The 16365-nt window shown below is 44.8% G+C and overlaps 1 protein-coding gene across 4 annotated transcripts in view; it reads right to left on the reverse strand.

Moving 5' to 3' along the window:
- chd6 (chromodomain helicase DNA binding protein 6) overlaps positions 1 to 16365 on the reverse strand; it is a 168303-nt gene that overhangs the window by 10684 nt on the left and 141254 nt on the right. For 3 of the 4 annotated variants that reach the window (XM_050037645.1, XM_050037646.1, XM_050037644.1), the window contains exons 33-44: positions 15591 to 15799; positions 12826 to 12923; positions 11553 to 12383; positions 10431 to 10685; positions 9938 to 10253; positions 8004 to 9497; positions 6680 to 6831; positions 5736 to 6008; positions 2872 to 3504; positions 2408 to 2653; positions 540 to 680; positions 67 to 171 (exon numbers count right to left, since the gene is read on the reverse strand). In XM_050037645.1, coding sequence (XP_049893602.1) covers positions 67 to 171; positions 540 to 680; positions 2408 to 2653; positions 2872 to 3504; positions 5736 to 6008; positions 6680 to 6831; positions 8004 to 9497; positions 9938 to 10253; positions 10431 to 10685; positions 11553 to 12383; positions 12826 to 12923; positions 15591 to 15799 — 4753 coding nt within the window. The remainder of the gene's footprint in view (positions 1 to 66; positions 172 to 539; positions 681 to 2407; positions 2654 to 2871; positions 3505 to 5735; positions 6009 to 6679; positions 6832 to 8003; positions 9498 to 9937; positions 10254 to 10430; positions 10686 to 11552; positions 12384 to 12825; positions 12924 to 15590; positions 15800 to 16365) is intronic. The other variant, XM_050037647.1, reaches the window with a different exon arrangement.

Below are 16365 nucleotides of genomic sequence, written 5' to 3' on the forward strand. Positions count from 1 at the left end.
TTAAAACTTTGGTCAAAAATTAAATATTTTTTGCTGCAGACATTGTTTTATATGTCTTATACTCACAGAGTGTTTGACCACATCAGCCCAGTCTGGAGCTACATAGTATTCTGAGTTGGCATCCAGCCACCTGGAGAGCTCCTTTATGGCTGGAGCCATAGCACCACCAAGCTGCAAGGCAGGAAAACCAGCACAATATTACAACAAGAATATTAACTTACATGTAGGATTTTTCCTGCTCTCTCATCTTAAGGCAGCCTGAGCTATTAGTGAATATATTTACCCATGACTGAACTTCATCAACACATAAGTCATTTTCCATTACTATTATAAATCAGTACATAGTAAGTTATTATTTTACAATCCAAGACAGGATAACACTAGACTTTACTGCTGTGGAAGACACAAGGGGGAAGAGTACAAACAGAAAAGTCTAAGATAACTAATAACATGCACATTCCAAATATGTGCCATGCCAAAATCAGAAACATAGAAATATCAACAGTAGGAAGGTTATGTACTGTGTGTGTGTTTTCTACCCTGCGTCCGGTGCCTCGGTGCACAACAGGAACCCTCTCCTCCCCTGTCAAAGAGTTGATATCCAGCTTAGTGGGGTCTTTACAGCGATGCCTCCTCTGCTTGGGACGCTCCACAAAACCATGTAACAGACCTGCTCCAGACTGCAGAGGGACAGGGACAGGACAGGACAGAGGAGGGAAGACAGAATCAATCAGATGTATGTCCTTAAAAAACAGCTCAAACAGATAATGTGTAGCTCAGTGCTAACAAAAAAAACGCATCACCGACGTGCCACAAATGTTAAAGCACACCCTCGAGTGTAATATTGTGATTACACAACTACATAAATAGTGTGCTTATATTTACATATGAATCTATAAAATATTTTCAGGATTGTCAAGAGAAAGATTTTAGCCCAAAAACATGAACACATACATCAATCAGCCAAAACATTAAAACCATAGGTGGGTGAAGTGAATAACATTGATCATCTTGTTACAGTGCAATATTCCATTGGGAAACCTTTGGTCCTGGCATTCATGTGGATGCTACTTGATGCGCTCCATCCATCCGAACACCGTTGCAGACAAAATAAACCCCCTCATGGCAACGGCACTTATCGATGGCAGTGGCCCCCCAGCAGGAAAATGCACTATGCTACATCATAAAAACTGCTCAGGCATGACCCGAGGAACACGACAGAGACCTCAAGGCGTCCACCTGACCTCCAGATACCCCAGATCTCAATCTGATCAAACATCTGTGGGACGTGCTGGTACCCCAGAGGTACCCCCGATCCACGGTGGGGCCTCCTTGAACTGGACTTGGCTCTGACCTGTTAAGGCATGAACACAGGACCTCCGGAGGGTGTCCTTTGACACCTGGCATTGGGGCGTCAGCTTCAGATCATTTGAGTCCAGTGGGTTGTGAGGTGGGGTAACAGTGCATCCCGCAGATGTTTGATCAGATTGGGATCCAGGGAATTTGGAGAACAGGTTGTTGTTGTGGTGTGGCATGGTGCATTGCCCTGCTGAAGGGCCACAGCTACTGGGGAGTGCCGTTGGCATGATGGGGGGTGCCTGGTCTGCACTGGTGTTTAAGTGGGTAGAGCGTGTCAGGTTGCATCCACATGAATGCCAGAGCCCAAGGTTTCCCAGCAGAACATTGCACTGTAACAAGATGATAAATGTTTTTCACTTCACCTGTCAGTGGTTTAATGTTTTGGCTGATCGGTGTATAGAGCATGTGTGTGTCCTCTATGTACCAAAGCAACAGCAGCAGCTGCCTCATCTTCTTCCAAACATTCATCAAGCTGAGTCTGCCGTGTTGGTCAAAATTAAATCGCTCCATTTCGTAGCAGTTTTGTCGCCTTCTGGTTTTTGCTCCGGCAGTTACAATGTTAGAGAAGTATTTTAGTGATGAGCCAGGTGTGCGGTTATTCTGATTCGAGCACATTCTTAATGTCTTGTTGACCAATCAGATTGCTTGGTCTGAGCTACTTGTTGTATAATAATAATTGTGTAATACAGTGAAACTGATATCTTTTGAGAATGTTATGGTGCCGTGAAAATCTCATACAGCTGACGGCTTACTCTGGGCAGCAAGTCACTGAAAGGGTCTAATATGTCCAGGGCTATTCATGACACATTGGGAGCAGTAGTTTTGGACACCCTGGCCTAATGACGCCACTGCTCCACACTGATGACATCTCTCCTCGTCCAGGAACTGATTTGGTTAGAAGCAATTTCACTTTCAGCCATGCATGTCGCTGCTACTATCACAATATGATTTATTTATACCAGTATTATCCAGAACAATATTATGTGGTGCACCCCTGGGTGGTAATCAGCATGATTACGATGAGCATGATGATGATCATGAGACTCACATGAGTGAATGTGGGGAGATCCATGCTGTAGCCCGGATTCTGTCTCAGCCACTCGATCAGACCTTTGCTGGCCGCCTCTCTGTCGATGGCCACAATCTCTGGCTGAGGTGGTGTCTGGGTGGGGGTGGGTGTAGAGGAGGAGGACGGTGTGGGAGGGCCAGCGGGTCGCTCTGAAGGAGAGGGGGACGGCGAGGAGGTGGAGGAGGAGACGGAGGAGTGGCTGATTACCTCCACCCGGCCCTGTAGCTGCAAAGACACACACACAAACACACACAGATGCAGGTGTTTTTGACATTCTGAGTAGGGGAAAGGATTTTCCTCTCGAATCCAATTTTTTTTTTTTTTTAAATCTAACTTCTGACTTTTACCCCCCCAGATGCCCGAGCTGCGGCTCCTCTCTTTCACAGTGAAGCACATATAAGAATTTGAACTACCCCTATGCCCTCACTCCTCCCTCTACCCACCTGTGTCTCTGGGAGGTGCAGTCCTCTGCTCTTGGTGAACTCAGAGTACAGTGCTTCAACGTTTCTCCTCCTCCCTCTCCTCCTCCTCAGTGAGTCATCTCCCCTCAGGCTTCCGTTAACTATTTGCCCCGTTACAGGATGGATGAGCCCTGCCTGCAGTATCCCGGCCATGTCGATCCCCACAGAGCCTGATAGCGGTGCTGTGATGGGGGGTGGCGGCGGCAGCTTATGACTGCTGCCAGCACCATGGTGGCTGATTCCCGGTGCAACCACAGCTTCTCCTGTCCCTAGGGCACTGGTGGTGCTTATTTCTCCGGACGACTTGGTTAGATCTATGGCTGTTTCTTGCCAGCCGTTAATCAGCATGGCTCCTGTGCGATGAGAGGGCGGCGCCACCACCGGAGCAGCACCACTGGAGCTTGTGGTGGCAGCAGTGTGGCATGACGATGCTGATTTCCCAGCTAAAACCTTGGCAGCGGCTGCTGCAGCAGCGGCTTCATAGTCGAATGACCTCCGACCTCCCGCTCGTTTGAGCTCAGGGAGATAAGGAGGAGCCACGAGCCTCTCCTGTAAGAGAGGCAAGGAGGTGAGGCGCCAAGCTCCGCGCCCACATGCGCCGCCCCGCGACATGTACTGTCAGAGTGGACAGGGTGGGTGAGGGGTAGACAAGAATGGGAGAGAGATGATGGCTTTGTTAAACATACATATGGACTGAGACAGAACACAGTGGCGGCTATCAACCAGACCTGGGTTAAAGCATGAGCCCGACACCTCAACAGTTATTTAACAATGATATTTACATTTTCCTCTTTGGAAGCTGCTCCAGGCTGAACACAAAGCTCGCCTGGTTTGTTTACCTCTGAGAGCATGAGACATGGAGTCAAAATAAATAGCTCTCATCCCATCTGTTCCCTCGTCTGTGGAGTGTTACATTTTTGGAAATTATGCCTTTGGATGAAACACACTGTACAGATAATTAGTCAGACTGTAATTGGGTGTAAATGAACAAATATAGTTTGAACAATATCCTTTAAAATTCTCTCCTTAAAGCTGAGACATGATGTTTCTTTACAGATATGCTGGTTAGAAATTGCCCAAGTCTGATATCAACATGTATAATATCAACAGTACAGATTACAGAGACACGGAACTTTACAAAGAAGCAACAAAGCAATGGTGTGAACTAGAGGTGTCCAGTGCGACCTGAAGAACCTGCTCTATGTCGGACATTTTAGTGAGTATTAGTCAACGGTGTTAATGTGTTGAGCTATAAATCTAACGAGGATACACGACATATGTAAAACATATAATCACATGATATATTTTATCAGTATACCTGATATAAAGGGTAACACCAAGTGGATGTCACGTATTTTTTAATCTGTAAACTATCTCAACTGCTGAAAATTGAGTTGGGTCGATTTAAGGTTTTTCCGTCAGTGTACGAACTTAAACAGGTTCGACTTTATGCAAACCAGCTGAACAGGAATTTGTCATTATGATTACTTGTATTGCATTAATCAATGTATTAGCCTAACAGAGGGACTTGCGTCTGACAGGCCGAGAGTCGAGCAGTGGCAACAGGAAGGGGATGAAATTTTAGTGGAGGCGGGAGAGGAAGAGAGGAGGTTTTTGTGTTGTTTGTGAGAAAGTTCATGTGTTTTTTTGGGGTGACAAGAGGAGACGTGGCAAAATTAGTTTTTCAATAAAACTAAAACTGCACCAATATGTCACGTTTTGGATGTGAAGCTTACAAAAGAGGTGTCTTCACTGGCTGCCAGCGACACGGAGTGCCATGATGAGCGGACTATTTTTTTGGATGCCCTGTTTACATCTATTACTGCCAATTGCTTTGACGGCTGATTCATGAAGCTGAAATGAGGAATTATCTACGTGGGACTTCCTTACTTCTAACTGCAAAAACATAATAAGGTGGCAGCCAGTTAGAGGGAGATCACCAGATGACCAGCTGTAGTCTCACTACAAAAATGAGCCATACGTATTATTAATAAGGCTGGTTACTATGATCAGACTAAAATACTGTTTTTGAATTCACAAACTATGAAATGTAATGATTTGGTGTATTATAAAATGATGCACATAATGTTCAGAGCAAAACTGATATTACTACCAGATTGTGTACAAAAGTTCTTTTAGTACAGGAGAGCAAATACGATTTGAGGGTTTGGTGTAAGTTGCTATTTTAAGGGTTAAATTGTGGAACAATGCCAAGAAGATTTTAAAAAATGTGTAAAACATTTTGGGTTTTGAAAATAATGTTTTACAAAGCTATGTTTGAGGGTTACAAGTCTGAATGATTTTATCGTATTCATGGAGGATAGCTTAAATTGTTAAGGATGTAAGACAGGTAAATACAAGCTTGGGCTTCTCCCTGAGACTCTTCGGTAACAACATAGAGTGTTGACTTTGTTTACACTATTTGTATTATTTATACTTGCTGAATTATGGGTGAAGACTGAATAAAACACTAACTAACCAACAACCTACTTGCTGTTGGCTATATTGTCATTTCCAGTACATATCACGATATTAAACGTTTCATCAGTGCAGTCTGGTGTTTTGCCTCAAATCAAATGGGCTTGAGAATTATTACCTTGTTCAGCCGTAACGAAAAAGCACCCGAACGACAAGTCAAAGTAATGACGCTCTTAGCGGAGTCTAGTCTGTTAGCATTTAGGAGTCTATTAGCACTATTAGCATTGTTAGCAGTGCAAACTGGACACCACTTGTATGAACCATGGCATGAGATAGTAGAGATACATGTGGACAGATGATAGATGCACAGGTATGTACAACAAAGGGAGTTAAATCATTCATTCAGTGGGTCACAGGGACGTTCTCACCTTAGGTAGTCTGGTGAGAGGGGGAGGGATGGAGAACCCGAGTCCAGGGTTCGTCTGCTGAACCCTGGACTGGCCCGGGACGGAGCTGGAGGCCGTGGTGGGGAGGAAGCCTGCTCGGTGGTGCTGCTGGTGGTGGTGCTGGGCTAAACTGTTGGCCAGGCATGAGTTGGCGACCATGGAGCCGGGTGAGTCGTACTGCTCGCTTGATGACGGCCACTTCCCCTTCAGGATGGCGTGGCAGATGCTGTCCAGGCGGTTGATGATAACACGGTCCTACAGGGAACAGTATAAGACCGAACTAATGACACGAAGATGATAACGTGAACAGGTTAACCTTCTTTTTAACGCAGACATGTTGGACCTCATTTATCAATCTAACATGCAAACCAGCACAGATCTGAGTGCAGAAATCATCTCAGGATGGGGTTCACATGTGAGTTATTCAAACTTTCTTATCTCACTGATCACAGCGTAGAAATGATCGAGCGTTGACAATAAGGGTTACTGAAAACAACTGTCATTTAAATATCCAACTCCAATATATGTTCTCAGTTTAGAGGCCTTGCCTCTGGAGTTTACGACATGGAGAGACATACTACAGCCAAGTGTTCAGCCTTCGGTCAGTGATGTAGGCCTTTACAAAATTTGTTTTCTCGTAGGCTATACATTTTTTAGTGATGAATATGTGACTGCAAGTACTTTGATGCCAGTCATAACATGGTCTGATAACGATTCTCCAACACAGCCAGATTTAATTTTCTGCACCGCCACTTCACGCTGACTCAAACTTGCGTACAAGAGTTGAGACGCAACGTGAGATTTGATCGTAGCCTGGGTTTGCATGCAAATGACCATACAACCAGTTTTCTGTCATACGTCTGTTCTGTAAATGTAAGGTGAGGTGTATCTGATTCTGATTCCAGGCATAAAAGACACCACAGTACCTTGGGCCACTCAGAAAATGAGTAAAGTGCTTTCTCCTGCAGCAGCTGAGCGATGGTCGGCTCCCTGGTGTCGTGGAGGCTTTCAGGAATCTCACACATGGAAACAGGAGCTGCAAACCTGGGGCTGCCCGCGTAACCTTCCACCACAGGTACTGTGGAAGAGAACGACAAGTTCAAGCTCAACAACAGGCCTTGTTTGTAAAAGGAGTTGCATTTTTTCAAACTCTTACAATCAAACATCAGTACACTGTGCTTCATGTGGTTTGCAGGTATTGGCACCACGTGTGCCTATGATAAGACTAGTCATTAATGGTCATAAATGAAATAAAATGCCAAAATCAGCTCCTTCTCAAATGTGTCAAATTTTAAATTTTCTCTGTTTTATATCTTTCATAAGTTTAAATAAAATTAGCAAATGGAAGAGATCAGTTGGTGTCTGGGACCTTGTGATGGGAATTAGTCATCACTTTGTCATTTTACAGACTAAACAAAGAACTTGATGATTAATCCAGGGAAATATTATTAATTAAAATAAACATGTGCTGTGAATGTGTCACACAAAAATCTGTTGTTATCAACCACCCAGCCAAATTTGAATGATTAAATAAAATCACCAAATATGTAAAATTAGGTTTGAAAATGATGAAAATAAAAGCTGTACAATCTGTTCTGAGACACTAGGGGCGTGTCCACTGAAGGCCTGTCTTGCCCGTCTAATATGGCGGTGACACTCGCAGCAACGAGCTGAAGCAGTCAATGAGGTGTGACAAAGTGACAGAGCAGTGTTCTGAGGAAGTTATTAAAGGTAAATTCTGCCAATTATGAAACAACTCTGTGTCACCGCAGTGTGTGCAGATGAACTGTGTTTGGCTCAAACTTCCTACGTGCTGCACCAACCAGACCTCCGCAAGCTGCAGAGCAGAGGGAGGTTGACCATTGTTCATTTGCATGTACTGCCCACATTGCAACGGCACACAGCTGCGTAAAAATCAGTTTGGTGCTCAGTCCCTGTCTCTGTCCACTTAGCATCCTCAGACACTACATGCTCTTGAAAGCTGGCACAGAGTCGGCACAGGAGTAGCATCCAGTGCCCGACCTCACGTTTTCCAGGCAGATAATGTCGCACCATGTGAACTGGCCCTAATTCCACAGTGCAGTACTGTATAGTTCACAGTCTTTAACATGTTGTCAGTAATTATTTTCCGACATCTATAATATGTCAGACTCTGATTTCACTTTACCCAGACTTTAAATAATTATTAGTTGCAGCTCAACCTTTAAAAACTGTTCTGAATTGTCCTTCACAGACTCGCAGTGTTCTCACCTGGTGTCGTTGGCCTCTCCTCCTTCACTTGGCCTTTCACCACCAGACTCTCCGAGGTGTCCACCAGCCCATCTACCTGCTCCAGCTTCGGGGTCAGGACTGTGCTGTCGGCCTCCAACAGCTCCTGCTTTGTCTCAGCTTTGATCTCAGGTAAAGCTGTAAACTCGAGGTCCTCCGGCTTGGCCTCGGGTTTAATCTCAGAGCTGTCTGGGTAGGTGGTGAACTCCAGACCCTCTGGCTTGGCTTCGGGCTTGATGGCAGACGTGTCAGGAAAGGCCGATAACCTTAAATCCTCTTGTTCTGTCTCAGTCTTAAGCTTAGCTCCATCTGGATACGCAGCAAAACTGAGAGCTACTGGTTTTTCTTCAGGTTTGATTTCAGCGCCATCTGAGAAGGCTGCGAACTGGAGGACTTCAGGTTTACAGTCTAAGCTTTCAGGCTTCATGGGGAGGCTTAGATCTTCAGGTTTGGTCTCCAGTGTTTCTGGTTTGACAGGATAGTCTAACTGCTCAGCTTTGGTCACTAAGTCTTCCGACTTGACGCGGTAGGAAAGGAAATTTCCATGTTTGACTTCAGAGCTGTCGGGGTAGACATCCTCTCCAGCCTCCGTCTTGGTTTCCTCTACCTTGATTGGCAGCTCCAGTTGCTGAGGTTTCTTGTCGACACCACTGTCTTCTGGTAGAAAAGAAAACTTGAGATCAGATGGCTTTGTGTCAATACTGTTTGCAGGTAGAGTTGGGGCCATTTTGATTCCAATTTGCTCAAGCAGATTATTTTTGTTGTCCTGGTCAAGGGAGAATGTCAGGACTCTATTCTTACAGTCTCTCCTCCCATGTGGTGAGCTCAGATCTTCAGCTGTACCCTCATAGTTATTCTGATTCATGGAGACTTCGGTTTTGACTCCAGCTCCGCCACTGCTCTTTGTGGCGGTTTCGTCAGCCTTTGCTGCTACAGTTGGGGGTGAGACAGACGTTGTAGGGCAGGAGGGTTGTGCGTATTCTGAGTAAATGCTCTGCAGCACCATCTCGTTGGGTTTGACGTCTAGTTGTTTCACTGCCACGTCATCACTGGGTTGAACCACTGGAACATGTATGAAAGAAACATGATCCATCTGCCCTTCTGAGATCTCATCCACTTGATCTGCCAGATCTGTGCACTCGGCTGGACCATCCTCTCCAGCTGCGTTCCCCATCAATGTTTCAGTGTCAAGAGAGTTTCCTATCGTCTCTTCCTCCACTGTCTGATACAGAATCAACCCATCCACTTCCTCCCCAGGCTCTTCAATGGACTCAGGACATGCAAGGCTACTCTCCTGCTCCAGCTTCCCAAGATACGGATGCACCCCTTGTGGTAACTCCTCTTCATGCTCTGCTTGGTTGAAGCTCTCCTGAAGGTCTTGTTCGTCCTGTTCTGCAAGGCCCGGCTCTGGCACTATCCCGTCCATCTGAGGTACTTCCATGGGTGGATTCAAAACTCCCAAACTTTGGTCTGCTCCTGTAAGGATGAACCATCAAGATGTTAAGCGGTGCCTGGCAATATGAGTTCAATGAAAATTCAATCATGTTGAAAGAAGCAGAGATAAGTTAAAGTGAAGCCACCGTGTAGAAATTTAAGTAATTTAAAAATCCGTCATGTTATTCCCATTGGCTAATCATTTCGTCTCAGCGTCAGTAGTATTTCAGTATTTATGATCCTGTTTAGGGTGTATCTCTATCTATCTATCTATCTATCTATCTATCTGTCTATCTGTATGTCTTAAAACAATGGTGATCTGGATATAATTTATTGAATTTATAATTTTAGATATAGTTGTAGTCAAATAATTATGACACTTCTCTAACATTTTTAAGGAACACCGTCTTTCTTGAGGCCACTTATGTAAAATTGATTAGTCTTCAAATACACTGTACAACTACCTGTACTTTTTCACATACCTTGGTCTACGTCACACTCCACTCCCTCCAGATCTCTTTGTTTCTCCACATTCTGCTCCAAGGTCCCCCCTGACAAGTCTTCCACTTCCTCCTCCTCCTTGTCATCAAACTCGAACCCAGTGCCTCCTTCCTGGCCTTCTCCTTCCTCCACAGGGTTAGCCAGGCTCTCAGCCACATCAGAGGGGCCCAGCCTATGCTGTGGCGTGTGGGCAGTGATGTCAGACAGAGAGAGGGGAGGTGGGGGGACATAAGGAGGCGGGGGGCTCGCCGAAAGGTCGGTTTGATCTGCGCTGGGTTCCTCGCTCACACCAATTTCCTGGATACAGAAAATAAAAGTGTCAAAATAAGAATTGCTTTGTGACGATATATTCATGTTATTGTTTTACAAAATAATAGTTAGAAAATTTAAATGAATTGTAATTAAAAGCAAACAGAATTTTCTTTTTTCACTCTGCGCCCTTCCTTTCAATTCAACGTTAGCTTGAAAACTAACCTTAAAGAGCATGTAACTTGAGGACAGCGGCTCCACAGAGTCTCCTGCAGAGGGGTGGGAGGGAGAGGAGGAGGGTGGGAGGCCCAAACACTCCTCCAGAGTTCCACCTTCCTCCCCTCCTCTGTCTCCCCCCTGCGCCTCCTCATCCTCCTCCTCCAGAAAGCCAGTCTCCAGAGTGGAAGGTCCAAGGATTGGATCAGATTCATTGAACATGTGGTGAGCTGGACTGGAGTGGTCTGTGCCGTCCCAGGGAGCCTGCAGGGACGAAGGTGATGGGTTAATGAAAGATGAAGTAGAACAGGAGCCAGAGCCTTTAAGCTATTCATCTGCTCTCCTGTGAAACCACCTTCCAGAAAAGAGTGAGTGTAAGCTTAAGACTCTCCTCTTTGATAAAGCTTATAGTTAGGGCTGGCTCAGGCTTGCCTTGAACCAGCCCCTAGTGAGGCTGCTACATAGGCCTAGACTGCCAGGGGACTTCTCTCAATACACTGAGCTCCTCTCTCCTCCTCTTTCTCTCCGTTATGCATTCACGTCTCATTAATTCATGGTACTAACTTGGCCTCGCCGGAGTCTTTGTGCTTTCTCGCTTCGCAGGTTTCTTGGATTGTGGTGGCACCTGCTGCTGTTATCCTGCTTGACGCCCACTGCTACTGCTTTTATTATTAGTCATACTTCCAATGTCAATACTGCTGCTATTAATATTGTTTTATTATATCCACTGCTATAATTATAAAAAGTGATATCTCTATTATTATATCTCTGTATTTTCTCTCAACCCAACGGGCAGAGGCAGATTGCCACCCACCACAGAGTCTTGGTTCTGCTTGAGGATTCAGCACGCTGTGGGTGGGTCGCCCGTCTCCGAGATGCACTGATATGCGATGTGAAACTACTTTATTCAGTGTTTTTAGCGGTTTTAATCACCTGGTCCGTTTATTTTGGAGAGGAAGAGACCTCTGTGGATAATTTGGCTCCTGATAAAAACCTCCTGAGCAATGAACACTGATGGAAATCTACGTGGGAGAAGTTTAAGCTGGTTGCAATCTGCCATTCACAGCTAGAAGCCACCAAATCCCCCTAAATCTTACACCTTTCAGCCTTCTTAAGAATGCAGATGCGTACCTGTAACTGATCCAGCTCCACCGATGGTGCCATCAGCCCGGTTTCCTCTGAGGAGCCCTGCTCACCAACAAGCACGTCACTCCTTAGTTTTGAATCAAGGTCTGTTCCCCCGACGCCGTACGAGTTGAGCATGCTTTGACCTCCTGCAGCTGAATTGAATGGGAAACCGTTGAGGGCGTCTTTGGATGCCTTCCCTCCATGTAAGGCATCTGCAGACATGGCATCATGCTGCAGCGAACCCAGCTCCAGGGTTTCATCCAGAGGAGGACAGTCGAGGAAATCTCCCCGTGACCCAGGAACTATTCCCAGACTTGGTGAGGCGGAATTGTGGGCATCCAACGGTAGAGGGTGGAGGTGAGGGTGAGAGGAGGAAGAAGAGGAGGAGGAAGGAGAAGGAGCAGACGGAGGCACAGAGTGATGCTGGTGGTGATGATGGTGGTGGTGAGAGGACTGGTGAGGATACTCAGGAGGCTGAGGGGAGTGGCGACCGAGATTAGAATCATACAGGCAGCAGTGAGGATGAGGCAGCTGTGGATGGGACGAAGAGGATGAAGACGAGATGCCGGGATGGGTCACCAGGCCTGGGTGATGAGGGTGATGATGGCTTTGAGGATGAAGATGAGAGGGGTGTCCCCTGACGTAGTTCCTGTGTGCCTCCAGGAAGGCTAGCTGGGGGTCGTTCAGGATGTAGAAGTCTGTGCGGCTCAAGCCGTGGCGCGCTGCTCCGATGAGGAGGTCACGGTCGTGTTTGCCAGACTCCCACCAGACTGGGAGGTAGAGGGAGGGGCGGCACAGCTGGAGGCGGGCTGAGAGCAACGGGTGACGGAGAACCTGAGGGAGTTCAGAGCAGGAAGGCACAAGAAGTAAATATAAAACAGTAAAAATGTAAAGAAGAAATGGGAAGTTTTATGAGTGCGACTACATGGACACGAATAACCTGTTCATGAGGCTTATCCCAGTTAGGATCATATTCGTGAGGCAGACATGAGATATAGGAAGAGCCTTTTTATATGATTTCTGTCATCACTTGTGATTTTCTTCATAACACTAGAAGGTGGGAGCTATTATTGACACAAAATGTATCGATCAAATGCCAGAGACAAGACGTAGAGAGATGAATAAGCTTCATCTGTGCATCCATCAGTGCACTGGAATGAACTCATACCAAGCTCTACACAAACAATTGCTGCGATAAACTTTGAAGTTCAGAGTTTGAGTTGCAACGCTGAAAACTAGTATTAAAGATGAAACTGCGTTTCTACAAAGAACCCACCTGCTCTCTGATCTTTCGGAGCAGCTCGATGCGGTATAAAGTCCGGGCTGCTCTCTCTTCTGTCAGAGGCTCGACGAGCACAGCGGGATCCACCAACCCTGAAAGGAAACAAGAGGGAATGAGAGATACAGAGAGTCAACATGGAGCAGTGGCAGTAAGATGCACAAGGAACGTATGAGAGATGCAGATCTGAAGGAAGGGGATGAGAGAAAAAAGATAAATAAGTTTGAGTGTGTTTGTATGTGCGTCCTCCTGTCAACCAATCATTGAAATATACTCCTGATCCTGATGTTTGTAACACTGAGGTGACTAAAGATGCAATTTATAGTAAATAAACCTAGGCTAGATTAATTTTACAATAAAAAACAGACAGAAAACCAAACATACACTAAGTAAATGAAATATGTAAAATAAGAGAAGCAGAAACAGTTATCATATTTATACATTCAAACATACATAACATGGTAAAGTTCAAGTCCAGGTCTGTAGTGCTTTGTGCTGCTCGGTTCATTTAAGTACCTGCTGCTTTGTGCTGCCACCTACCTACTTTTAAAGTGCTTGTTGGCTTCAAGTGCTTGTGCATCAAAGTTCAAGTATTGAACAGCCTCCGGATACGGTATGTGCTCATCCTGAGGTGAGATGACCGACAGCTAAAACTCTGTAATTGCCTTCCGGTAGGGAAGAATTTGAAAAGGGAGCTGAGGAGTCAGCCATCACCTTCTGCATTGTGTGTCTGATACGTGTGGCATGAATGGAGGAAAACAGAGGGAAGGCCACAGCCAATGATCTTAGACACTTTCAAACTGTCCCCGGCTGTGTTTTCATATAACACTGAGACTGAGACGGCAAGGACAGTCTCCTCAGGAGCTCTGCAGAGGTGCAGCATCACTTCCCCTAAGGTCACATTTACACGTTTTACATGTTGTAATATGTCCTAACACTCTGGAGCCTAAGGTGACCTGGGTCGGCTGTGAATCAGAGGTAGAGCGGGTTGGAAAATCGGAAGATTGGCACTTCAATGGCTCCTCCAGTCCGCATGCTGACATATCCTTGGGCAAGATACTGAACCCCAAACTGCTCCCGGTGGCTGTTCCACCAGTGTGTGAGTGTGACACGTAGTGTAAAGGAGCTTTGAGTGATCAGAAGACTAGAAAGGCACTATAAATGTGCAGTGCACTTACCAATATGACTTCACTCATTACACTTTTATTTACAATTTAATGTTTAATATTCTGATTTGTTTGTTTGAGTTTGGGTCTTAATTTCATGTACTGAACTGCAAATGAACTGTCAGTGAAGAGCAACTGAATCCTTCCACCAGCAGGGGTCAGTAAAGTTCCCCAGGAACAAGGTCCCAAGGAGGGACAGGAGGTCTGCAGCTACACCCTAATGAGAACATGGTGTTGGACTCTATAGATTTTGACAGTCAAGTTTGTATGTACTTTGTAAAACCAGCCGACTGTGACTGTAAAACAAAGCAGAGAATCATGAGCTTCTTGTTAAATAACCACATGACCAAGGTGAATCAAATTAAGGTAAATTAAAAAGTTTCTCCAGGTAAAACAAAATAAAATACCAATCTGTCCATTGCTGACGTTTCTTTCAAAATCTCAGTCATTTTTAAAAAGCACATGTCCATGTGTGTGACCACCAGTGCTGTAATTCCACTACTCCAGACGGTAACTAGTAATGTAACTAACAATGTTTTTTAAAAATTCAGTAACACAATTACAATTACTCAGCTTTAAATGGGCTCATTACTTTTGTCTTGATCATAGCAGACAAACGCAGCCTACTCCTCAGAATTTTTCCCAGTTCTGATGCAACGTTGCATGTAATGATGCGTTGGTCAGGTGAGTGCCACCCAGTCTCTCTGTTGTGTGTGTGTGTGTGTGTGTGTGTGTGTGTGTGTGTGTGTGTGTGTTTGAGCGAAAGAGAGACAGCCAGCCAGACGGGAAGAAAAGGTGGACTAGTTTCTGTAGAGCCCCGTTTCCACCAAACACTTTCAGTATGGTACCTTTGGAACCAACAGTAACCCTTCAGACATGGTACCTAGACCCTAGCGTTTCCACCGCAAACAGTACTCTTAAATGTGGGCGAGGTTGTTGTCACTCACTGCTCCGTCCACAGAACGAGGCTGCACGCTGACATTTTCAGAACAAAATAAAAACAGGCTGCAGTGAGAGTCTCTCTCCATGGGATATTTTAAAAAAGAAAGCGGGTTTGTGCATTTAGTCCTTCTCAGGCAAGCTCAGGGGTTTAGTGTTGCTGTGGCCAACAGGAACCTCCTCAAGATCAAAAACCAAATTAGGCCTATAGCAGTGAGCTGTAGTCTATGGACAGAATATGAATTACTGTTTCTGTAAATAACTTTTATCACTTTTATTTCATTAGACCTGTTGTAATAAGAAATTACTGTCAAATATCTGAGAGACAGTTGTTATTTTGTTTGACTCTGCCGAGAATATCTGACTTCTGTTGCTTGATTTAAAGAACTGAACGCTACAATAAATAGGCCTTTCAAAACAAATCAATAACGGTTTATTGTCCTGCCACTTATTTTCATCATAGTGTCACATAACACTAAAATAATATGCTATATGTGCCTTAATAAGAGAATTGAAGTAGATATTTAAAAGTAATTAAACTAACTAACCAAAAGAAGTTACTATTAACTGTAACTAACTCTAATTTTAGTAACTTGCACAACACTCACAGCCACAGCCACACAGACACAGACACAGACAGACACACACACACAATACCTTCTTCCTTCCTTGGAGGCAGTTTGCAGGCCGTCCTGCACATGTTGACAAAGGAGTTGAAGTATCTCTCCAAACTCTCGTCCGTCTTCCTCTCCAGTCGGGCCAGTGCTCTGAACTGGGACCAGTCAAAGGATTTCCTCTCTGGGTCATACACCACCCCAAACGATGACACAGTGCGGTAAAAATCTGCTTGTTCCCGACGAGTCCACCTTAAACATGAGGATATAATGTTTCAAATACCATATTCAAACATCTATATAAGGAACATTTAAGAGGAGGAAAGCACAGTTCATCTAAAGCAGTGACACAAACAAACGCCAGCCTTCCTCATACATTAAACAAGATACCACAGGAGGTTGTCTGGAATACACACATTTACACAAATACTGTCAGGTAAAATAATTAGGCTTTGTAGCCTCTGGGCTTTATTCAACTAAACCAGCCTCAAACAAAGTATTTGAGTATTTAAATCTGAAACAGTTTCCAGGAAGTTTGTGTTGCACTATTTCAAGTTGTCTGAGTCATTTTTATTAAAGTTCTATAAATGTAATGTTTTAAGAGAGAGAAGTGAATATAAAGTGTCCTTCAAAGTGAAGCTTAACATGAAAATCAGTGCTGGTCACTATCGACTGGGGAAATAAATCTTCATATTTTAAAGAAAAATGAAATGTGAGGTTTTGAAACTTGTGTGTACAAATCTCTGAGAAACAGACCCTCATGAATTTCAGAATTCTAACTTAAGGATGCACCGATGTTCTATTCTGAGGCCGGAACA

The sequence above is a fragment of the Epinephelus moara genome, chromosome 24 (assembly GCF_006386435.1).
Source record: "Epinephelus moara isolate mb chromosome 24, YSFRI_EMoa_1.0, whole genome shotgun sequence".
NCBI lineage: Eukaryota > Metazoa > Chordata > Actinopteri > Perciformes > Serranidae > Epinephelus > Epinephelus moara.